Source organism: Anabrus simplex, chromosome 4, assembly GCF_040414725.1.
Source record: "Anabrus simplex isolate iqAnaSimp1 chromosome 4, ASM4041472v1, whole genome shotgun sequence".
Classification (NCBI taxonomy): domain Eukaryota; kingdom Metazoa; phylum Arthropoda; class Insecta; order Orthoptera; family Tettigoniidae; genus Anabrus; species Anabrus simplex.
Window position 1 is genome coordinate 156757173 of NC_090268.1, and position 25259 is coordinate 156782431.

General features: G+C 41.3%; 1 protein-coding gene across 1 annotated transcript; it reads right to left on the bottom strand.

Annotated features, from left to right (window-relative positions):
- Positions 1 to 14307: 14307 nt before the first annotated feature.
- Positions 14308 to 22448, bottom strand: LOC136872530 (hemolymph lipopolysaccharide-binding protein). The gene is made up of 2 exons (XM_067146334.2): positions 22406 to 22448; positions 14308 to 16472 (listed from the first exon to the last, which is right to left on the bottom strand). The coding sequence occupies exons 1-2, from the start codon at positions 22413 to 22415 to the stop codon at positions 15775 to 15777; spliced, it is 708 nt and encodes a 235-aa protein (XP_067002435.2). The 5' UTR covers positions 22416 to 22448; the 3' UTR covers positions 14308 to 15774.
- Between the last annotated feature and the right edge of the window lie 2811 nt (positions 22449 to 25259).

The window sequence follows — 25259 nt, forward strand, 5'->3', positions numbered from 1 at the left end:
AGAAAACGAGTGGTAGTATGCAGTATAAGTTCAATACAACAGGAATAAGTAGACTATTATGCCGTACTAAGTTCTATTTTTTTTTTCCTCTCCTGATGATGAAAGGTGATATTGTTACCGCTGAAAATCGCTAAAAGAAGTTTGAAAATCCGTCAAAAAATCCGCTGTCCGCTAAATGGAAAATTATCCGCTGTTCCATTTTAAAATCTGCCAAATTTGGCGGAAAATTCGCTGAGTTGGCAATACTGTGCGTGGGCCTGGCCGATCTGCAGCGTAGTCTAAAACTCCCTAGTACCATCTCCCTCATCTTACGAGATGACGAGCAATCAGTAGACTTTGTCATTCGTTTTACGACGGATAGTGGCATGTTACGAAAAATGAAAATCCGCGCGCTGTTTCCAGTTATTCGACCGGGTCAGGAATGGAATGAATGAAGCCGCCATCTAGCGACAAGGATAGGAATTGTGCCGGCTGCCGAAGCTTGCCGCACACCTCTGGGGCAAAGATGAATGAATTACAGATGAAATGAAATGATATTGGAGAGTGTTGCTGGAATGAAAGATGACAGAGAAAACCGGAGTACCCGGAGAAAAACCTGTCCCACCTCTGCTTTGTCCAGCACGAATCTCACATGGAGTGACCGAGATTTGAACCACGGAACCCAGCGGTGAGAGTCCGGCGCGCTGCCGCCTGAGCCACGGAGGCAATAGTGGCCTGTTATATCGTGTATAAGAGTCTATTTTTGTTTGTTTTTCTATTGTTATTTTATTTTAACTCTTATTTTATTCTATTAGTTCTGTCTTAATCTCTCTGTGTAATTTTAACGTGTGTTTTACGTGTGTTTTAAATTTGAATGAAATAATATGATTTCATTTAAAAGGCAATGCATTATTCCATTTTAATATAGTTAGCCTATTTTCAAATCATTTTATAAGAAAATAAGGTATTCCGAATTAGATTTACTAATTATTTTAAATTCATAATCATTTTTCTCATCATCTTTTAAATTTTAGTCAGTGGGTACATTTTAAAATTTAAAAGAGTTTCATCTCGTACCATTAGGGGACAATGATCTAGATGTTAGGCCCCTTTAAACAATCATCATCATCATAATCATGGTCGTCATCCTCATCATCACCATAATCAACACTTTTGGCACTGAAACTCTAAATACTTCCATCTGAAAGGACAGCATTAATCGGAAATCTGACTGTACATAAATATTCAATGATCAAAATTAAGTTACTTACAATGAAGACACAGGTTAGTTAAATAATATAAAATTAAATCATCGAACACAACAACGTAAATTAAACGAAGTGTTCTGTTGCTGTTGGTCACGTGTCCCAGAAATGGCTCCTGATTGGCTGCATGGATACGTTATGTTTTGCCCAATTCACTCCACGGAATTTGGTATTTATTGGCATAAAAAATTGATTTTCAGTTTTCTCCTTGCCATGGATTTAGTCCGTTTTGATTCTTCGTTCTTAATATGGAGCTCTCTGACAAAGTATGTTTTCCGTCATCTTCTAAGTCCGTTATTAACAAGTGTCCGCTCAGAAGAAAAAACAAGTGGCAGGTGGAAGTTAGATAAGAGATCCAAAATGTCGTACATCACTTAACACTTAGCAGTATAACAGTATTGCCAACGTCTGGATTGGTTAGGTCCGCATAGTGACAAGACCATTGGGGTGGATTGGTTAGGTCAGGGTAGTGACAAGACCATTGGGCTGGATTTGCTAGTTGCTTTACGTCGCACCGACACAGATGGGTCTTATGGCGACGATGGGCTAGGAGTGGGAAGGAAGGTACAACCCCAGCATTTGCCTGGTGTGAAAATGGGAAACCACGGAAAACCATCTTCAGGGCTGCCGACAGTGGGGCTCGAACCCACGATCTCCCGGATGCAAGCTCACAGCCGCGCGCCTCTACGCGCACGGCCAACTTGCCCGGTGGGCTGGATTTGTTAGGTCAGGGTAGTGACAAGACCATTGGGCTGGATTTGTTAGGTCAGGTTGGTAACAAGACTATTGGGCTGAATTGGTTAGGTCCGAATAGTGACAAGACCATATTGGGCTGGAATGGTTAGGTTCGGGTAGTGACATGTCCATGGGGCTGGATTGGGCAGGTCAGGCTGGTGAAAGACCATTAGGCTGGATTGGTTAGGTCAGGGTAGTGACAAGACCATTGAGCTGGATTGGTTTGGTCCGGATAGTGACAATTCCATTGGGCTGGATTGGTTAGGTCAGGCTGGTGAAATGACTATTGGATTGGTTAGTTCCGGGTCCGGGTAATGACAAGACCATTGTACTGGATTGGTTACGTTCGAGTAATGACAAGACTATTGGGCTGGATTGGTTACGTTCGAGTAGTGACAAGACTATTGGGCTGGATTGGTTACGTTCGAGTAGTGACAAGACTATTGGGCTGGATTGGCTAGGTATAATTAGTGATAAAACTATTGTACTTAACGTAATCGCATATCGGACATAACATTCGCACCCTACACATGCAATGACTATTTCCAAATGGCGGTTCTCTTACTTTTACCGATTGTGGTAACCCTGACCTGGACACTATGCGAGCTCTATTCGAGAAAATAGGAAACTTGGCAGGCCAATAGGAACACAACAAATGGTGTCATTTAGCTAGATTTACTCACTCTTAGTTTTAATTTTTCTATACAGATTCAATGTCTTCGTCAACTGTGCACGATTTTCCACAGACACTTCGAAAATAGATGTCATGCCTAATCCTACTTTTCAATGATTTTTGCAACATTCACTTTTGTTTTGATGTACAAAGCAATTTTGTACTTTCAGCACCGTTTGTTTTACCGCACGCTGTACTCTGTTGCTGCTCGATCATTCTCTCTGCTTTCATGTCTGTTACTTCTAACAGGAAATAGATACCCTGATACCCTGAGCCTACCCAGCTTTCAGTCTCATACAGAAAAGTCTGTCTGAAAACAGACCGGCGTAAAATTAGTTTCGTTCTGGAAATGACTTCATTCTTAGAGAATACCCTCAACCGCAACTGCATTAGATTAGCTGCACCTTGATTCAATTTCTCTTAGGAAAATGATTACCTTTTTTAAATTCCCCAATTATCAGTGTCAGGGTAGATGAAATTCTCCCCCAGTTGCTTTATTAGAGGTTCACTAGACTTTATTCTGAGACAAGCAAAGTACAGTATAGTGCTGATTTTTCGTGCGTGGGTTATCAGGCTTGTGGGTTATTCATACAACTTAAAACATTATTTAAAAATTGAAAATATAAAAATAAATAAATAAATGGACTGCGGTGTATATTGTCCGACTCGTTGACTTAATGGTCAGCGTACTGTCCTTCGCTTCAGAGGGACCCGCGTTCGATTCCCGGCGGGGCCGGGGATTTTAACCGCTTCTGATTAATTCTTCTGGCTCGGGGACTGGGCATTTGTGTCCGTCCCAACGCTTTCCTCTTCATATTCAGACAACATACCACACTACCAACCACTACAGAAACAAGCAATAGTGATTACATCCCCCATACAGGGTTGGCGTAAGGAAGGGCATCCGGCCGTAAAACGCCCAAATCCACTAGTGCGACGCAATTCGCACCTGCGACTATACAGATGTGGGAATAGCGGTAGGAAAAGAAGAGGAGGACTGCGGTGTAAATTATTTCTCTCTGCGTTTGGAAGATTTCTCTAAGATGAGTTGCTAAGAAATACAGCCGTACAGCAATGCATCCGGCTCCACGCGACGACAGAGAACCGTATTCATTGTTAACCATCTGTATATGTGAAAAGTGAAAATATATGCTGTTAATAAATCTGTATGGTCTTCTGACTTTTCTCGTCATGGAAGAAAAATGTATGTAATTAATTTGCTTCCTAATTTATAGCTCAGTTGGTGGTTGTGATTATTAAGGCATGATGGTCTAACACGGTGGTTATCCGGTTCGAGTCATGTTGCTGGAAAATAAATTTCACCATCAGAATTTTGGCCGATAAGGTAGGAGAGGTAGTGGTATACAATTTATAATCACTTGATTGCGTGCCCAAAGCCTGGATTAAATTTCAACCCTCTCTGCAGTGCTCGTATGGAGTTGATGGTGATTCGTCCGTCAGATGTCGACGTAAAGCCTTGAACAGACCGTTTGGTGCTATTCGACAGGAGTAGTTTATGTGCCGGGACCGGGTTTTACCCTCTCCCTTCCTACTATCATATATCACGTCATTCATTTCATTAACTATTCTGATGAGGTTGACGTCAGGAAGGGCATCCGGTCGTAAAAACTACGAAGATTGAACTCGCTTCATGCCCGACCCCGTAGAGAAATGGGACAACGGCTGGACATACAATTGCTTCCCAGTTTATGGTTTGCCATACTACACGCGTCTTTGCGTCCGCAGTACTGTAGTAAAAGGAATAAATTTAATTTATTTAAAAAATGGCATTCAGATGAAGACTTACGGCTGGGAAGACTTATACTGTTTTAACAAAGAAGTACAAATTTTATGTTATAGGAAAGCGAACATTTGAGAAGAGAGATACGGCAGGTAAGTTGACGGCAGATTATGATATAAGAATTGTCTACAATTTTGAGGAAAGAAAAACGAAGGTTCGACCGAAGAAAAGAGGTTGAAGAATTTATCATCGGTACGATGTGTACAGAGAACTTATTCGATGAATTGTCATTGGACTGGATTATCCATGTTGTTCTACATTTCGTGCATGTTCACCCTTCATTAGTCAAAATAGGTGGCAAAAATTCAAAACTTATAGGCAAAAGTGTAATTTATGATTTATCATATGTTTAGTCTCGTTAGCAACAGCCATTAAAATACAGGGAGTATAATGTTTAAGGTGCCGAGTGAACTGAAGCTGTAAGCCGGCGGGGTTAATGTGAATATCTGGAGACAGGTCTATCGATCCCGTCGGAATGTGAATGTTGGGGAAGACCTTGGATTACAATAGTGCGTGAAGGTGCGTAGGGAGGGCGGCTGGTTGTGCGAGTGCGTGACAGGGTGGTGGCGTGTAGGGCAGGGTCGAGTCCGCGCTGGTCGATATCACTTCCTTTCGCTGTACCTGGGGAACCAGGAGTGACCTATCTCAAACACCGTGTCATAGGAGAGTTATAGCGGGAGGCGGTCGCTCCCTCCAACATCTCCAGAGATGAATTCGACGCCGCCCAAAAAGTCCCAATCGAAAAATTTCATTAGAATTTTGAATTAGATATTAATAATAATAATAATAATAATAATAATAATAATAATAATAATAATAATAATAATAATAATAATAATAATAATAAAAACCGAGCAAATGCGGTTTGGGTCACGAAAATATCAGCTTTCATTCGGGAGATAGTGGGTTCGATCCCTACTTTCAGCACCCCTGAAGATGGTTTTTAGTTTCCCATTTTCACACTAGGCAAATGCTGGGGTTGTACCCTAATTAGGGCCACGGTCACTTCCTTCTCACTCCTAGCCCTTTCCTATCCCATCGTTGCCATAAGATCTATCTGGTGTTGGTGCGCCGTAAAGCAGATTGTTAAATAATAATAATATGACCTCAGACACCGTATCCATGCATTCTACTCTGACACGACTTAGGCTGCCTGCAAGTCAATTTCGACGTTCCGTTTTACTATACTAGATTACAGAGTAAATCGAATCTCCGTTGGGCAATCTGTGGTTAAATTTTAATTAATTTTGTTGGGAAAACATCAAATATGTTACCGGAGATGACATCGTACGATATTGGGTATCGAATGGAATTGTTTGCGTTCGTTAAAGTTCTGGCCACCTCAGTCACCGGATTTGAATCCACGATCTTGGGATCCGGTGGCTGACATTCTACAGTACTACTGATCGACGAAAGAAGCTAATTATTATTATTATTATTATTATTATTATTATTATTATTATTATTATTATTATTATTATTATTGCTGCGAATAAGCCCTTTAGTACTACGCAAAATACTTAGAAGCGTGCATTTACTTTCCTTTCATTATTTTACTGTGAGCTTTCTTTCTTTCTTCCTTCAGACCGGGTTGTTGCAGTCTTCTTTAGTCTTTTGTCTTAGTCAACTTTCCATTTGTGAATTTGGACCTGAAGATTACCCGGCTGTCAGCTAGGTGCTTGCATTCAGGAAATGATGGGTCCGAACCCCACTGTTGGTAACCTTGAAAATGCTTTATCCGTAGTTTCCCATTTTCATATCAGGTAAATTCTGGAGCAGTAATCAGGTGACGGTCGCTTCTTTCCCAGTTCTTGGCCCTATGCGATCCCATCGTCGCTATTAGATCTCTTTTACTTGATGCGAAGTAAAAACCAAAAGGAGAAAAACCTTATTTGTGTTACATTTCTTTCTTTCTTTCTTTCTTTCTTTCTGAAATTTCTTTAGTCTTGTAAATATTAATGATTATATCATATGCTTTCGAAGATTTTCGATTGCATGTTTTCAGTAACATTAAAACCAAGTCGCCGGGCTGAGTGGCTCAGACAGTTGAGGCGCTGGCCTTCTGAGCCCAACTTGACAGGTTCGATCCTGGCTCAGTTCGGTGGTATTTGAAGGTGCTCAAATAGGTCAGTCTCGTGTCGGTAGATTTATTGGCTCGTAAAAGAACTCCTGCGGGAAAAAATTCCGGCACCTCAGCGTCTCCGAAAACCGTAGAAGTAGTTAGTGAGACGTGAAGCAAATAACATTATTATTAAAGCCAAGTCGTCGCCTGAGGTCAAAATATTTACTAAATTTGCTTTATAGTAGGCCTATCTTTTTGTACTTCTCAGTAAAGGATAATTATAAACTAACACATAAGACTACTTTGACCCAAAAAGCCATTCTACCGTACCAAGCGAGTTGGCCATGCGGTTAGAGGCGGACAGCTGTGAGCTTGCATTCGGGAGATAGTAGATTCGAAACCCACTGTCGCCAGTACTGAAGATGGCAGTCCGTGGTTTCCCATTTTCACACCAGGAAAATGCTGGCTGGGGCTGTACCTTAATTAAGGCCGCATCCGTTTTCTTCCCACTTCTAACCCTTTCCTATCAGATCGTCGCCATAAGACGTAAAGCAAATTGTGAGCAAAATAATTCTACCGTCAATTTATTACTGAAGCCTTATTGTCAAAATAAATTCTAATAATGACTGGTTTTGGATGTAGTTTTTAACACAAATTATTCAGTTTAAGGTACTAGATTTTCACATTCATTACAAGTCATCTTCAGACTATATATAGAACAAAAGTACTATGCTAAATTGTACTGCATAAATGCACTAACGTACATTTAAATAAACTTAAAATAAGAACCACATTTGAAAAAAACCGCTGAACAAACCTTCTGTAGTGTGAACGTTATACGTCGACACAAGTTACAGACAAATGAGAATCGCGCGTAGCGGAAATAAGTTAAGGGGTGGAACTGCACAATGCATTAATCACTGAGTGTTCAGGGAAGAAGGTGTGCTCATTTACACATTTCTGCTGATTATTTTTGAGACATTTTTGCATTTCTATAATTTGTAAAGAATTTAATATAGAGCTCTTTGTTTCAATGTGAAGAATTTTGAGATGCTGATTCAGACTGAAGGAATGATTGTTATGAGGTCTTTGGAGAACTCTGATTCTGTGGGCTTATGTAATTTCCGTTATGTATATCGTCGTTGCGCCTAGATAAACCGCTATGTAATATATTTCAGCTTAGAACTCTGATCAGAAGGGTTCTGTCATCTAAGGTTCAGTATTGCATGAAATACAGTATATAAACTAATTTTCGTTGTTAAATGATGCGTGTGTTGCGGATCAGTATTTCTCCCCTCAACATTGACACATAACGGAATTTTGAGACCCATCGACGATATGTTATTTCGTCCAGTTTGACCTACGTAAACGGAGTTACAGTCACCGCACTCCAATTTAGATACACCAATTTTATTTTATTTACTGATAGTATCCTTTGTTTTCGACAACAAATGCGAATGTTGAAAATATTCGTAATAACTTTTATCCATTTGGGCTCTGTTATAGCACAGTAGTTCTTATGCTCTACTGTACTGGACATACACTCAAAGACTTCGTATGCATAAAATTAAGATGCGAAGGCTTTGTAAAGATTATATTTTCTTAGATGTATTGTGAAGGTGACAAAACAAATTGTTGTGAAACGCGCCGTGACAAATTGAGCGCGACGAATTGATGAGACATGCTATTGGATACAGTAACTTAGAGACTGGTGACCAGGAGAAATACTGGTGTAAGAAATAAGATGGGCAGCACACATTGCACTGACAGCTCCCGTGCTCATAAATTGGCGTGGACAGATGAAGATATATTCTACATAATCTCATTGGATGTAGTTATTTGAAGTCCCATGCAGGATGTTGTGTGTAATTATGTCTCTGTTATTCCGCTCTGAGTTATACGTGACACAAAATAAGTTCGTGTGTGTTATAATGAAGTATGTAGCACGTCCATGAATTTTTAATGAAGCATGTAAACTTAAAATACATCGACATAGTTTTAATTCTGACATAATTACAGTGTCCTCCTCCTCCTTATTCTTCTTCTTCTTCTTCTTCTTCAAGTACCTTGTCGCCGAGGAACGTTGGCGATCAGTAGCATGATTTTCCTCTTGTTAATTCCTGTTCGACAGTCTGGTCAAACAAGGTGAACGCACTGGCTCATTCCTTGCATTACCCTGTATTGATTTTTACGTAAATAGCGGAAGGAGAAGGAAAACGTACGTTGAATGGCCAGTTCTGTGGAATAGTCAAGGGAAGAAATCCCCTAATTCAAGAGCACTTGCTCCCAAAATTACAATATCTAGCCTTCCAGAGGCCCCCTTCACTATTACAAAACTTTGAAAATAGCTTACATGCTCTCGATTTCTTACAGCCTACTCCAGGCAACATCACATCACAATCTTACACACTATGGCCTCATAAGGCACGAATTACAAATGGAAATAGTTTTACACAGGGGTATCTAGTACCCAACCTACTGGCCCTTGCGGAAAAAGAACAGGTTAAATAAATGGCCCGAAATAACCAGAATGGAGGCATACACTGCGCTCCCAAATAATGAAATATTAAAAACCTACAGGGCTCTCGGCCTTTGAAACTGGGGCTAGTCCCAAACTACTGAGGTGGCTCGCATGGAAATAACTTTAATATATTACAGGAACGAAAGGTTGCGAAATCGTACAAACCAAGGTCAAGGGGAGCTCGAGAGGGTAACTAACTCTCTATCCCCGATTTCCAGTTAAAGACTTTATGAAATTTTATATGAAAAGGAGGAAGTTTACATTAAAACGGTTACATAGTTAGAAATTCGGACCTTCCCCTCGGATACGTATGCGGGAACAGCAAGAAAAATTGAATTTACGAGGCCATTATCTGGTAGATGTTCTGCCGGCCGAAGAAAGAGGCCCCCCGCCTCCTGCCTTAACTCAACACTCAGAAAGACGACGATCAATAGGCAAGAAAACTCGAAAAGCCGCAACTTATATACCCTCAGGGAAGGTTCGATAGGGTTCTGGGCTAATCCCCACACACCCTCTCATTTTTATTGGTTGAATCCAGAAGTTCCACTCAAATCTGAACAAGAAGCCTGTGATAGGCTGAAAATTAATTACAGAAAATTTTTATTTGCCAGATTCAAAGCTGGCGGAATGAGACAGAAGTGTTGCAAACCTAGAATTATATAAAAAACAAATGAAAGTTGAGAAAACCTATAAACACAAAATTTCTTTCAATAACACTTCCTTTAACTGCACCAGTGTGCGTGTCTATAGTTTTTTGGTAGTGACATCTTCTGATTAAAGTCTCAATTTTATGTAGTAGCAATTTCACATTTTGGTCGCTAGAGGAGTTCATTAAGGCGCTTATTTTGAATGTGCGGAGTTGAGGTGTACCTCCCAGTATAATAATAATAATAATAATAATAATAATAATAATAATAATAATAATAATAATAATAATAATAATAATAATAATAATAATGCTTTATTTGTTGATAGTTTCGCCTAAAGCGCTTACATTCCCAGATCCAACTCCTCACTACTGCTAAGACGTTTGACTATAATATAAATTGTGAAAAGGAAAAATGTTCATAAATAGAGTACAATACCTACTTGAGTCTACTTCATAAATCTCTTCGTAGTGTACTAGCATTTCTTCCATGTTAGGGTGCGGTACGTTTGAGAGAATAAACCAGATCGATTAAGTTCCTTAGCCATTCCCGATCTGAAGGGGAGGCGAGTTGAGACACGAGGGTTCCTCGGGGTCATGGGCCTGGCAACGAGAGGGGTGAATAACCTGAGAATCGTGAAAAATTCAGCGTATTTGGGAATGAGGAAAGAAAAAAAAAGTTGATCCGAACCTGTATGGTAACAGAGTGGCCAGCGAGCAAACTGCATGACGGCAATTCATTAGAGCTCCGCGCTCTCTACATGAGAGGTGACAGCCTGCACTCCGGAAATACTGCACTAGCAGAAGTGCCCTGTGCAGTGTTGCCAGATCCAAAAAATAATATATGACGCGAAAATTTCGGAAGACTTGGTCAATATTTCGGTAGATGTTTATAAATATATCACAATATTGCTACTTGCTAGAGGCTTTACGTCGCGCCGACACAGATAGGTCTTATGGCGACGATGGGATAGGAAAGGCCTAGGAGTTTGAAGGAAGCGGCCGTGGCCTTAATTAAGGTACAGCTCCAGCATTTGCCTGGTGTGAAAATGGGAAACCACGGAAAACCATTTTCAGGGCTGCCGATAGTGGGATTCGAACCTACTATCTCCCGGATGCAAGCTCACAGCCGCGCGCCTCTACGCGCACGGCCAACTCGCCCGGTTCACAATATTGATGATTATTGAAGTTATAAGGGTGATGCCATTATTTCCAGTGTTGTCAGTCTGTCGAAACTAATTTGAGTAAATAAATTTAGAAACTACCTGAAAATAAAACATATGATAACAGAATTATACCTGGAAAAATAAAATAAAAACTTGATATAGAATGGTAGCGTTAGAATTACAGTATAAAGGTCGCCCGCTCCAAGTTCAAGACATTGTGTACCATGTACACAGATAGACGTTAGTAATCATTGTGCATCTGCATACACGAATGGTCGAAGGATGAATTTGTAGAGGAATACAAATTTACGAACGATGATTTTTTTTTTTTTTTTTTTTTTGCTGGTTGCTTTACGTCGCATCGACACAGATAGGTCTTACGGGGACGATGGGACAGGAAAGGGCTAGGAGTGGGAAGGAAGCGGCCGTGGCCTTAATTAAGGTACAGTCCCAGCATTTGCCTGGTGTGAAAATGGGAAACCACGGAAAACCATTTTCAGGGCTGCCAGCAGTGGGGTTCGAACCTACTATCTCCCGAATACTGGATACCGGCCGCACTTACGCGACTGCAGCTGTCGAGCTCGGTCGATGATAAATTAGAAAGGAAGGTGAGGTTGAATATACACGAAAGGCGTTAATCAGAAGAAATGTAACCAGTAAGTTCTGTCAGATTTTCACGATGTTGGCCTCACGTTGACGCCGTAGCTACGGGTCAGCATCATAAGAAAATATCACGAAACAGCCGAATTCGCTATTGCATCAAAATAAAGTTATTCTCCTTGTTATTATCAATTCTTTCTCCACCTAGAGGCTGTCCGAAGACAAAGAATACACTATCGAGTGATTAACAAAGATATAGTTTGGTAACAACTCGAAAAATGGAAAACGATTGTGAAGTTAAATCTCCCTTTCTCTCTCTCCCTTTCTTTCTTTTTTACTTTCTTTCTTGCTTTCTTTCTTTCTTAATCCATTTATCCTCCAAAGTTGTTTTTTCCCTCGGACTTAGCGAGGGACCCCACCTCTACCGCCCGAAGGGCACTGTCCTGGAGTGTGAGACTTTCGGTCGAGGGGATACAACTGGGTAGGAGGACCAGTACCTCGCCTAGGTGGCCTCACCTGCTATGCTGCACAGGGTTCTTGTGGGAGGATGGGAAGATTGGAAGGGATAGACAAAGAAGAGGGAAGAAAGCAGCCGTGGCCTTAAGTTACGTACCATCGCGTCATTTGCCTGGAGGGGAAATGGTTAACTACTAAGACGGCGGCTGAAGTGTACATCGAACACCCCTCTACTCAGCTGACCTCCCGAGGCTGAATGGACCCCGTTCTAGCCCTCGTACCACTTTTCAAATTTCGTGGCAGAGCCGGGAATAGAACACGGGCTTCCGGGGGTGGCAGCTAATCACTACAACATAAAGGCGGAAGTGAAGTTAGATCTACAAATTTAAACAGTTATAAAAAAGCTACAAAAATTTAAAAATATTAAAAGAACAACTTGAGAAATAATTCCAACAAAACTTAAAATATAAGCATAATTCGGACTTGAGGTCAGTTGATCTTATTATTCCGACTATTTGGATGATATCTCAAAATGAAAATAGACTCCATGAAACCTTTCAGCCCTCCACTCCGCAAATTCATCAATGCTGCTCCAGAAGACTCATGATTTTCACCACTTTTTGGGGTATCGTCCCTCTGGCACCGATCATAAGACACATCACCTAAATATCCTCTACCTGGTATCTTTCTGTGTTACATGTCATTGAAGGCAAATATATTTCTTTTCGTCGTCATAGTGACTGGTTAGAGTGTCAGACATCGTCAACTACTGGCCAAACAATCAATGAAATATTGTGTTTTGAAACATCTTCAAGTAAAACTGAAAATCATGGAGCTTGCTACTGTTAATATCAGTGGCGTAGTTGTGTTACATGTCAATGCGATGGCACAAGTGGTTACGTTCACCTGTGACATCGCTATTTGCCTTGACTGGGAAACATTAATGCATCGGACATACCAGGTGTATGCATAAGTCGTTTCCGGTTTCACTAAGAGATGGCGCCAGCGAACAGTACGCAGCGTATGAATTTGACACTTACGTTAGTTTGTTCGTCTGATATTAACCTACCAACACACACAAGTTGAGTCCGCCAAACACTAGCGTCTGTGTTGCACCGTTCAGTGATCATGTCGGCGTTTGTGCGTGACAAAGAACATTTGCGGTACGCATTGCTTTTCCTATTTAATCAAAAGAAAAGACATGGGTTCGACAAATCGCTTCAGCAAGACCATGCTTTTTGTCTGGTGGAACCAGAGCGGTATTGTGTATTATGAACTCTTAAATCCCGGCGAAACCGTTAATACACACCGCTATCGACAAAAAATGATAATTAAATCATGTATTGATCAAAAGACGACCGGAATGAGCCAGAAGACATGGCAACGTGATTTTGTTACACGACAATGCGCCGTCTCACACAGCAAAACCAGTCAAAAACACCTTGTTATCGCTCGGATGGGACATCATTCCGCACCCGCCGTACTGCCCCGACCTGGCGCATTCTGACTATCACCTCTTCCCATCAATGGGACACGTGCTCGCAGAGCAGCACTTCCAGAATTTTGAGGAAGTTGGAAAATGGCTCGACAAATGGTTTGCCGCAAAAGACAAGGAGTTTTTCTGGCATGGTATTGAAAACGTACCTGAAAGATAGGCGAAATGTGTAGAAGCGATGGCCTATATTTTGAATTTAAAAAATGAATTTCCCTTGATATTTACGTGTTTTCTTTACGACAAAAACCGGCAGAAACTTACACCTGGTATTTCCCTGCCACCATCCCTCCTGATTATCATTTGTTTCCTGTGTCAGATTACCACAATGAAATGTCGTATGGCTTTTAGTGCCGGGATATCCCAGGACGAGTTCGGCTCGCCAGGTGCAGGTCTTTCTATTTGACTCCCGTAGGCGACCTGCGCGTCGTGATGAGGATGAAATGATGATGAAGACAACACATACACCCAGCCCCCGTGCCATTGGAATTAACCAATTAAGGTTAAAATCCCCGACCCGGCCGGGAATCGAACCCGGGACCCTCTGAACCGAAGGCCAGTACGCTGACCGTTCAGCCAACGAGTCGGACTACCACAATGATGGGCGCCAATTCAACATCCTCGACGAGGTGACAGACTTCGTAGATTCACTTTTCTCAAAGCTCTACCAAATGGCCTTTCAGAGCATATGAGGTAGGCCGTTTATGCTGACGGAATAATTATTTATGATCCACTACGGAAGTTTTACTTCTTTATCTTTCGTTCCGATAGAGCTTTGTTGAGTATATTTCTGGTTTGCAATAACATTATTATAAAAATGAATTTATCGTTCATTGTTTATTTATGGTAAACTTTACTTAGAAGAGAAATACAAAAGCTTTTCATCAAAGAGATTTAAAACTACCAAGGTGAAAAACGAATTAACATTAATATGAAATAACAGTTGTACATTAATAGTGTATCTAAAGCTAAAGAAAGAGAGAATGAATTACATACAATTGCCCAATTGTTGAACAAAGAGTAGAATACAACGGGAAAGCCAACAAAATTGTCTTGTAATACAAAAAAAAGTAAGTCACAAAGGAAAATAAAAAGAACATAAAACAAACTCTAATGTAAATAGAGTTTAACTTATATTATTAACAACAGGCACAACTGTTTATTTGTAATAAAGATTAAGTAATTATAAAATACATGTGCATGAAAAAGAAGCAGCAGTCCATAGCGAGGCAATGCTACAATTCATCCTTTCTCCTTTTCAATGTTTGTATAGAACAGACTGTAAAGGAAATCCAAGAGGAATTTGGAGAGGGAATCATAATCCAGGGAGAGGAAATCAAAACATCGAGATTTGCCGATGATATCGTTATTTTATCTGAGTCTGCACAATATCTGGAGAATTTGCTGAATAGTATGGACACAATCCCGTGAACATCATCAATCTAAAACATAAGTGATGGAGTGCAGTCGAACGAAGTCAGATGATGCAAGAAATATTAGATTAGAAAATGAAGTCTTAAAGGAATTAGATGAATATTTTTACTTTGGTTGTAAAATAACTAGCGATGGCAAAAGTAACGAGAACTTAAACAATGCAGACTAGCACAAACAAGGAAGGTCGTTCTTTAGAAAATAAATTTGCTCACTTCAAACATTGATACAGGAATCAGGAAGATGATCTTAAAGACTTTCGTCTGGAACTTGGCGGTGTACGGAAGTGAAACATGGACAGTAAATAGCTCCGAAATGAAGAGAGTAGAGGGTTTGAAATGTGGTGTTACAGAACAATCCTGAAGTTGATATGGGTAGATCGAATCACGAATGAAGAGACACTGTGTCGAATTGTTGAGAGGAGAACGATTTGGTGAAATTTGACGAGAAGAAGAGACAGAACGATCGGGCACTTCTTAAGAGGCCCGGGACTTGTTCAGTTAGTTTTTGAGGGAAGTGCAGGTGGTAAGAACGGTAGGCATGAATAAGACAAACAAATTAGAGTAGGTGTAGGATGTAGTCGTTATGTAGACATTAAAATGTTAGCACAGGATAGGGTGGCATGGAAGCTGCATCAAATCAGTCTATTGACTGGTGACCCAAGCAACAACAACGACTACAACATGTACAAATGTAAATTGCATTACAATAAACTAACACTCTCTTCTAAGTTTCTAATGATCCGAACTAAGAGAAGGGAGTTTTATAATCTATTGAAATGAATTACTAATTACTACGTTACAGCCAGCTCTGATTGAATGTACTGTGTTTTAAAAATACTGTATACTAGTACGGTGTCCTGACCTCCCTTGCCTTCTCCCTGCCGACTTCTGCACTGTCCTTTACCCTTAGTTAAATTCGTCTTCCCTGGTTTCGTTGAATCAACTTCAGTTCTGCTCACAGAAGAAGGAATAGTTTGCACTGCAAGGAAGGTCTATTATTTTTCCAGTACGCCTCATAGCTCCACAGTCAGAGTCCGTTGTATATCCTCCCCACACCAGGTTGTCAGGTTTACCGCTGTCCCAATTAGCATACCCAACAAGGTGAAAGGGTTCTCCGAGAACAGTAATGAATTCACCTTCAGTGTGTCGGTCGTGAAATCCAAGCCAGGCTATTTCATTCCAGTTTGTCTTTTCGATCTTCGGGTGGCGCGCGAACATTTTCTTTAGGTAGTCTTCCTGCGCTTTGGAGCGGATCACAGCAAGGTGACCTCCCTCATTAGAGCAAATCATGCGAGCCGCCTCCCAGGTTACAGCAGTAGTATGGAATTTATACCGCCCTACATCTGGCACCGTGATATATCCCGGTCCTGCACGCGGCGAAGACATCACGAGTCGTGTTCGTATGTAAAACATCTCGTGACCTGTACATCCTGCTACTCGCTGACTCATGCCAAGCAGTATCGGAGCAGTTTCCCTGTTGTCAGTATCAATATCTTGTAACACCTCTTGATCCCAAGTGATTAGCGTCTGCCAGTGTCCTGTTTGATTCCGACTGCTGTAAAGTGACAAGTGCACCTCTCGGGAACACTGGTCCTGTAGAGAAGTCTTCATCACCAAAAGTATAACTCCAAGCACCAGTATATCTGCAATAAAACAAGAATTCCTTTACTACAGGGAGTTATTTTTCACCTACGTCCACGTCATAGCAGTATTGGCGATTAGGGGAGGGGGCTGAGAGGGGACATTTTTATTCCATTTGAGCCACCTGAAACTAGGATTTATAGGAAATATTAATTTTAAAAACAATTTATACAAGCTCTGTTGTCTTATCAGCTAAATCTCTCCTTTATTTTCTTTAATAATTAACAAAATTGTTAGCGAAAATACGCACAAAATGTCGTTTGTCGCGGCTAATATATTTCTATAGTGTCACAGCAAGTAGCGGAGACTTCGCATGTTCTGTGAGGAAGAGTAGCAGGGGTATTTTTTGCCAAGGTCATAATCGAATAACCTCCATCCGATTATTTAAATAATCGAATAAATAATCGAATAAAATAATCGAATAAGTTTCAAATATCATTCAATGTAGTGATGGCATAATCGAATAATTTTATTAATCGAATAACCTCCATCTGATTATTTAAATAATCGAATAAAATAATAGAATGAGTTTCAAATATCATTCAATATAGTGATGGCATAATCAAATACTTTCAATATTCGAATAACCTCCATCTAATTATTTAAATATTCGAGTATATGATCGAAAGAGTTTTAAATATCATTCGGTTGTAGTGATGGCATAATCGAATAATTTTAATATTGGAATAATTACCATCCGATTGTTTAATCGAATAAATAATCGAATAAAATAATCAAATGAGTTTCAAATATCATTCAGTTGAATCGCATAGAATATTCGGATGCGTCATGAATCAATTTTTCGGTTCAAGTGTGTCGGATGGAAAATCGATTGAAATAAGCGAATAGATGAACTCTTATGAAAAATAGAAAAACGCCTTTTTCAAACGCATCTCCAAATGATGAAACTAAATGAGTGAATTAATTGCCTTAATAACATCACTTTTCATTTGCTTATTTCGAAAGCATTCACTATTAAATTGCCTCATTAATTCGAATGCTGTTCCGAATGAATAAAAAAAATCGAATGGAAAAAATTAACTATTCAATTGCCTCATTGATTCTAATGGAGTTTCGGATGGATAATCAAAAAAAATAATTGGATGGAGCAAATATGCACTATTCGATTGCCTCATTCATTCGAATGAATAATCGAAAATTAATCGAATGGGAAATATAATCGAATAATCGAATAAAATGAAATAATCGAATGAGCGATTGTTTTGTATCGATTATCCCATCACTACACTGAGTTATGATTCACCCGCTTGCCACGCGCATTCGTCGTTCTAGCAGTCTCTTCAGGCATTTCCTGTCCAATCGTCGCCGTAAGACCTATCTGTGTCGGTGCGACGTAAAACAACTAGCAAAAAAAAAAAGAATCGTCCCATCCTCCCACAAGGCCCCTGTTCAGCATAACAGGTGAGGCCGCCTGGGCGAGGTACTGGTCATCCTGCCCAGTTGTATACCACGACCCAAAGTCTCACGCTCCAGTACACTGCCCTTGAGGAGGTAGAGGTGAGATCCCTCGCTAAGTCCGAGTGAAAAACCAACCCTGGAGGGTAAACAGATTAAGAAAGAAAGAAAGAAAGAAAGAAAGAAAGAAAGAAAGAAAGAAAGAAAAATGTTATACAAGAGGTTTTACATCATAGTAACTAATTTTATGGTTTTCGGAGAAGGCGAGGTGCCAGAATCTTGTTTGGGATAGTTGTTTTACGTGCCGGTAAATCGACCGACGCGAGTCTGGCGACATATTTGGGTACCTTCAGTTGCCACTGGACTAAACCAAGGTCTAACTCAATAACTTGAGCTCTGAATGTTATCACTTTCTACCATTGGAGCTACTGAGTCCAGTATGTAGCCTACATATAACGGGTAGTCAGATTAAAACGGATCACCTGCCAAAAGATATATAAGAACATTTCGTACCTGAAAAGTAATCACCAGAACTCTTGAGACATGTAACCCACATGATGATGAGATGGCTAATCCCATCCATGAAAAACCTTGCGGGCTGTCGACTGAACCAGATTTGTACCTAGTCACACACACACACACACACACACACACACACACACACACACACGTTGTCGTCCGAAACAAACCGATGTCCACGAATGTCTTCTTCAGTTCTTGAAGGATGTGAAAATCACACGAGGAGAGGTCTGGGCTGTAGGGATGATGAGGGCGTGTCTTCATAGCGTTGTGCGTTGATTGTGGTCCCGTGTTCGACAGAGGCCCGCTTTTATTTCACTGCCCCTTGTATGTATGTATGTACGTTATGTTCTCCGGGACATGGTTTAATATACCGGGAGGGCAAAATAAAACTGGCTCTGAAAATATTAACAATAGGACTGACGCGGGATTGATGAACATCACGGAAGATGCTGGAAATGGCCTCATCTGAAGAAATGAAAAAACTGTGGATCCAAAAGTCCTCAGAAGCCACCGACACAACTCAACACGCGAAGGCTCGTCTGGACACTTTAACGCATGCGCAACAGTAAATTTGTAAGGATAAAAATGCTGGTCCTTTCTGATAATGTTTCGACACGACGATTTCTTAATTCCCACTTGCACAGATGACCGACATTGGGATTTCGTTCAAGGCTTTCTTTCCCTCGAGCATTGTTTTCTGGTGTTCGAAATCTTTTCGGATTATTACCATTTTTATTCGCTACAAAGCCATTTTGCCACTAAGTTTTGCATTCCATAATTTTCAGATGGTTTTGCCATAACACTTCAGTCTTAAACTCTTCCACACAGGTTTTTCACGAATCGTGCTTCACATTAACACTCGACAATTAACACGCGCTTTTTTTTTATCGTGAGTAGTACCATTTTGTTTTGCATTCAACTGGTCACTAAACACTTCTGCTAAGTGCGGCCAGTATCCAGTAATCGGGAGAGAGTGGGTTCGAGCCCCACTGTCGGCAGCCCTGAAGATGGTTTTCCGTGGTTTCCCATTTTCACACCAGGCAAATGCTGGGGCTGTACCTTAATTAAGGCCACGGCCGCTTCCTCCCCATTCCTAGGCCTTTCCTATCCCATCGTCGTCATTAGACCTATCTGTACCGGGCGAGTTGGCCGTGCGCGTAGAGGCGCGCGGCTGTGAGCTTGCATCCGGGAGATAGTAGGTTCGAATCCCACTATCGGCAGCCCTGAAGATGGTTTTCCGTGGTTTCCCATTTTCACACCAGGCAAATGCTGGGGCTGTACCTTAATTAAGGCCACGGCCGCTTCCTTCCAACTCCTAGGCCTTTCCTATCCCATCGTCGCCATAAGACCTATCTGTGTCGGTGCGACGTAAAGCCCCTAGCAAAAAAACAAAAAGACCTATCTGTGTCGGTGCGACGTAAAGCAAATAGCAAAAAAAAAAAAAAAAAAAAAAAAAAACCCACTTCTGCTACTTTCACTCACTCACTCATACACACGTAATGACACAGTAACGTACTCGGGAGGTGGGCACGCACGGACATGCGACAACAAATGATTGGTGTATCGAAATCACGGTTTCCGGCATTTTCTGTGATGGGCAGTTCATTAACAATTCCGCGTCAGTCTTAGAAATATTTTTTCCATTCAGTTTTATTTTCCCCACCCTGTAGTAGCATTTAACTTGTATATATGTGAAAGAATGTGTGAGTGTACGTGATGGGGTGAAATTTTCCAATCTTTACGTCATAATAATTGAAAACCAAAGCACATTTTGAAATATACGTGACCGTTGATATCATGACCATAGTACAAAAATCATCTTGCATTGATAAGAATCAAGGGCTATTGGAAAGAAGCAGCAATCCAAAAACGACTGAGGCAAGATTGCAGTGTCTTCCCTCTCCTATTCAATGTTTATATATAGAACAGGTTGTAGTTGAAAACGAAGAGGAATGCGGAAACGGAATCACAATCCAAGGACAGGAAATCAAAACCCTGAGATTTGCCAACGATATTGTTGCTGTATCTAATTCTGCAGAAAATCTGGATAAATTGGTGAATGGTGTGTGCATAGTTTTGTAGAATGACTACAAGATGAAATAAATCTAAAATTAAAATAATATAGTGCAGTCGAATGAAGTTGCGTGGAGCAGGAAATGTTAGGTTAGGAAATAATGTCTTATAGCAGGGTCTCTCAAACGCCCAAAATCTCACGCGTGCATCGGTCCCATTCGGCTCGGCTCGGACCAACGCTTCGTCTCTGGGCTGCTCGGCTCAACTTCGCTAAACTCGGCTCGGATTTGGAGCGCTACGGAGCAAGTGAGAAAGAGGCAGATAGGTGGAGCGAGCGAGACGGGCGTGGGGAAAGAGAGAGACAGCGCTTTTGCTACAAATCGAGGAGTAGAGGTCTGCACTCTGGTCAACCATGCGAAGTCGTATTTTGCACCGTGCTCTCTGAGAGGCTCTCTTATAGGAAGTAGGTGAATGTTTTACGTAATAGAATAATTAATGTTGGTGAGAGTAACGAAAACATAATACATAGACTAGAACAAGCAAGAAAGGCCTTACTTAAGGAAAGAAATGTGCTCACTTCGAACATTGACATAGGGATTGTTTGGATATCTTCACCTGGAGCTTGTATAGAAGTGAAACACGGACATTAACTAGCTATTCATTGTTCTTTTTTTAAATTTCGTGTGGCTATTACTAGCCGAGTGCAGCCCTTGTAAGGCAGACTCTCCGATGAGGGTGGGCGGCATCTGCCATGTGTAGGTAACTGCGTGTTATTGTGGTGGAGGATAGTGTTATGTGTGGTGTGTGAGTTGCAGGGATATTGGGGACAGCACAAACACCCAGCCCCGGGCCACTGGAATTAACCAATGAAGGTTAAAATCCCCGACCCGGCCGGGAATCGGACCCGGGACCCTCTGAACCGAAGGCCAATACGCTGACCATTTAGCCAACGAGTCGGACATTAACTAGCTATGAAAAATAAAGAGAATGTAAGCTTTTGAAATGTGATTTTAAGAATACTGATGGTGAGATGAGTGTTTCGAACTGGTGAGAGGAGAATTGGGTAAATCTGACTAAAAAAAGAGATAGAATGTCAAGACATATTTTAAGACCCCCAAGACTTGTTCAGTTGTATTTTAAAGAAAGTGTAGTGGGGTAAGAACGGTACGAATTGATCAAGGCATGAGTACGTCAAACAGAATAGTGCAGGTGTACAGTAGGATGCAGTAGTTACGTAGAAATGAATAGGTTAGCACAGGATGGGATGGCATGGAGAGCTACATCAAACCAGTCTATGGACTGATGACCACCACGACAACAGCAATGCGATCTCCAATTTTACGTGGAATCCGAACCATAAGACCTTAACTTTTCTTTTCAAAAGCCCAAATGCACTGACAATGATTCGAGCCGCGGAAATCGTAAGGGAGGAACAGTGACTACATCGCTCGACTGTTACGTTCTCATCGTAACTGTCAGTCAGAACTTAAATACACGGCGTGTAATTTATTATTGTCCTTATGGACAACTAATAAATCTGGCTGCGTGCTTTTCTGGTTAGCATGTTTCCCTTCGGAAATTGGAGTTCAGTGTTCTACTCCCGGCCAGGGCATGGAATATTATTTTATTAATATCTGCTTTACGTCGCACCGACAAAGATAGGTCTTATAGCGACGATGCGACAGAGAAGGCCTGGGGTGGGAAGAAAGCGACCGTGGCCTTAATTAAGCTTAAGCCTCAGCATTTTTCTGATGTGAAAATGGGAAACCACGGAAAAACCATCTTCAGGGCTTCCCGGCAGTGGGTTTCGAACCCACTATTGACCGCACTTAAGCGACTGCAGCTATCGAGCTCGGTTTTAAATTTTCCTGACGGGGAATCGAACCCACGTACTTCCGGATGAACCGAGCGCTCCTTTGCTGCCTCGGCCAGGCAGCCCCTCTGTCAGTACAATTAATGAATTAAAAATACCTCTGATACATACCTCGATACATGGTGGGCAGACAAACAAGCGTAGAGGAAACACATACAGTACATCTCCTCAGAGTTATCATTCATTTATATGAATGAGATGATTCTGAGTGAATCCCTCCATGGATGTTCGCTACTCTTGGCCGAAGGTTATCTAATGTAGATAACTGGGCATACCATATTAGGCAGTAGAGTGTCTGTGCATAAATTACAGATGTATCGCCTTCTGTGGGCCCTCGTTTTCGAGCATCGAGTGGTTGAAACGAGGCCCCTAGCTGAGTCAACCATTGCTCCACCTACTGGTGCCAGGCTCCTCACTTTCTTCTTACCTATCCGACCTTTATTGATCGCCCTTGTTTATTCTCGGGGTTCTTCCATAAAATAAGTACGCAAAAATGCCATACAAATTTTAAAATGTCTCAAGACCCCAAGTGAACGTTCAAAATGAATCAACCACAACGTCCACTTGCCTGGGAAAACGTAAAAATCAAATATGACTGAGAGCTAGTGCCAACTGCACAACAAAAAGTAATGGGTGAATTCTAATTCTACGCACATAACGTTAATGCTGGTTTCGATATGCGTTCCGAAAACTTCCTACCGAACTGTGAGGTTTTATACAGGCATTATAGGCAAAATGGTGTGAATTTTTTAATAAAGGAAATTATGAAGATAAATGTACATTCATTTTATTCATAATTTATTACTCTCCGCCTTTGTGGTGTAGTGGTTATTGTGATTATCTGCCATCCCCGGAGGTCCGGGATCGATTCCCGGCTCCGCCACGAAATTTGAAAAATGGTACGAGAGCTGGAACGGGGTCCACTCAGCCTCGGAAGGTCAACTGAGTAGAGGGGGGTTTCGATTCCCTCCTCAGCCATCCTCGAAATGGTTTTCCGTGGTTTCACTCTTCTCCTCCAGGCAAAGGCGGAGATGGTACCTAACTTAAAGTACGGCCGCTTCCTTCCCTCTTCCTTGCCTATCCCTTCCAATCTTTCCATCCCCCATAAGGCTCCTGTTCAGACTAGCAGGTGAGGCTGCCTGGGCGAGGTAGTGATCCCCCTCCCCAGTTGTATCCCCCGACCCAAAGTCTCACAGTCCAGGAGATTGCCCTTGAGACGATAGAGGTGGGATCCCTCGCTGAGTGCGAGGGGAAGGCCAACCCTGGAAGTTAAGTGGATTAAGAAAGAAAGAAAGATAGAAAATGTTTTACTATTAGAATTTGCATTTCGCAAACTTGTCTCAAAATTGGTCAGTATATTTTCCAAAAGAGAGAAACACGAACAAATAAAGAAGAAACAGTAGGCAGGCTTGTTTATGTTTAGCTGGAATAAAAACATATATTTAAAGGGCCAAAAAAGAAATTCATTTAGATTTTGCAAACTGGATAATAACAAAAAAAAGATAAAGAACGTCCATATTTTCGTGCAGACCCCCTCCCCAAATTATCGTATATTTAGTCACATTCTTGTAATCCCCCTTCCCTCCATTCGAGATAACGTTTTATGGATGTCCCCTTTGACCCTACCGCAACGAGATTTACGAAACCTAGAGGCTTTCATTTTTCTGCCTCACAGGAGTCTTATGTTTGCTTCATTCTTCCAAGAGACGGGTTTATTCATCTCCCTAAGCTCCCCCTTGTGGAAGAGTGGTATACTGTCGACTTCCGGATCCAAAGATCGCTAGTTCAAACTTGGTAGAGGGATTCAATGCGAGGGCGGGTTGATGCTAACGGAGGGCATTTTGAACATCTCATATAAGAAAGAGTTCCATGTGGTATGTTGGTACATTCGTTCCCGTGTGTTTATAAACATTAATGAAGTATGTAGAGTTGTAGAAAAAAGTTCTAACAGGGGAATACAGCGTTTTTGAATCCAGTGGCGCCGACTTTGGCGAGGCAAGGTGTTTTCTGCCCCCGCCCCCCCCCCAAAAAGATATCCCTTACAACGTGGAGTTTGATAGTCTTCGGAGGCTGCTAAGGCGTTAAATCTGGAGAAGGTGGTGGATGGTTTTATATCAAGAATTAGATTAGAAAGAGGGCTTCCTTCAGAGAACTACATTTCCCATTGGAGACTGTACAGGCGGTACATCCGATGGTAGAGCTTTACACATTTCATATCATGAAATGCACAATATACAGTACGGTGATAGGATATTTATTAAGAAAATGTATTTATGAAGCAATTTCTAATTTTTTTACTTGTGAGTATTTTTTATAACTTCGTACATAAAACATTCCTTCAAAATATTTACTGTATTTATATAGGCCTATCAAGTTCTATTTTCTGGTTTACTTGTAAATATTATTGAAAACTCCGTACACAAGACTTGTTCTAATATGTAGTTTGTTCTGTTTTTCGTTTTTTTTTTTTTTGCTTTACGTCGCACCGACACAGATAGGTCTTATGGCGACTATGGGAGAGGAAAGAGCTAGGAGTTGGAAGGAAACGGCCGTGGCCTCAATTAAGGTACAGCCCCAGCATTTGCCTGGTGTGAAAATGGGAAACCACAGAAAACCATCTTCAGGGCTGCCGACAGTGGGATTCGAACCCACTATCTCCCGGATGCAGGCTTACAGCCGCGCGCCTCTAATATTGTTATTATATAGGAATGTTTACATTATGAGATGTTCCTCATTTCACATCCCTGTGTTCATGTTATCATGCCGCCCGCCCCCCTTTCCCCTCACTTCCATATAACATGTTTTCTTCTTTCATGTGTGAGGAATGTAACCTCAGAGTTTGACCCCCCTTATTGTTAGAGATTCCGCCTCCGTGGCTATATGGTTAGCGTGCTGGCCTTTGGTCAGAGGGGTCCCGGGTTCGATTCCTGGCAGGGTCGGGAATTTTAACCATTTTGGTTAATTT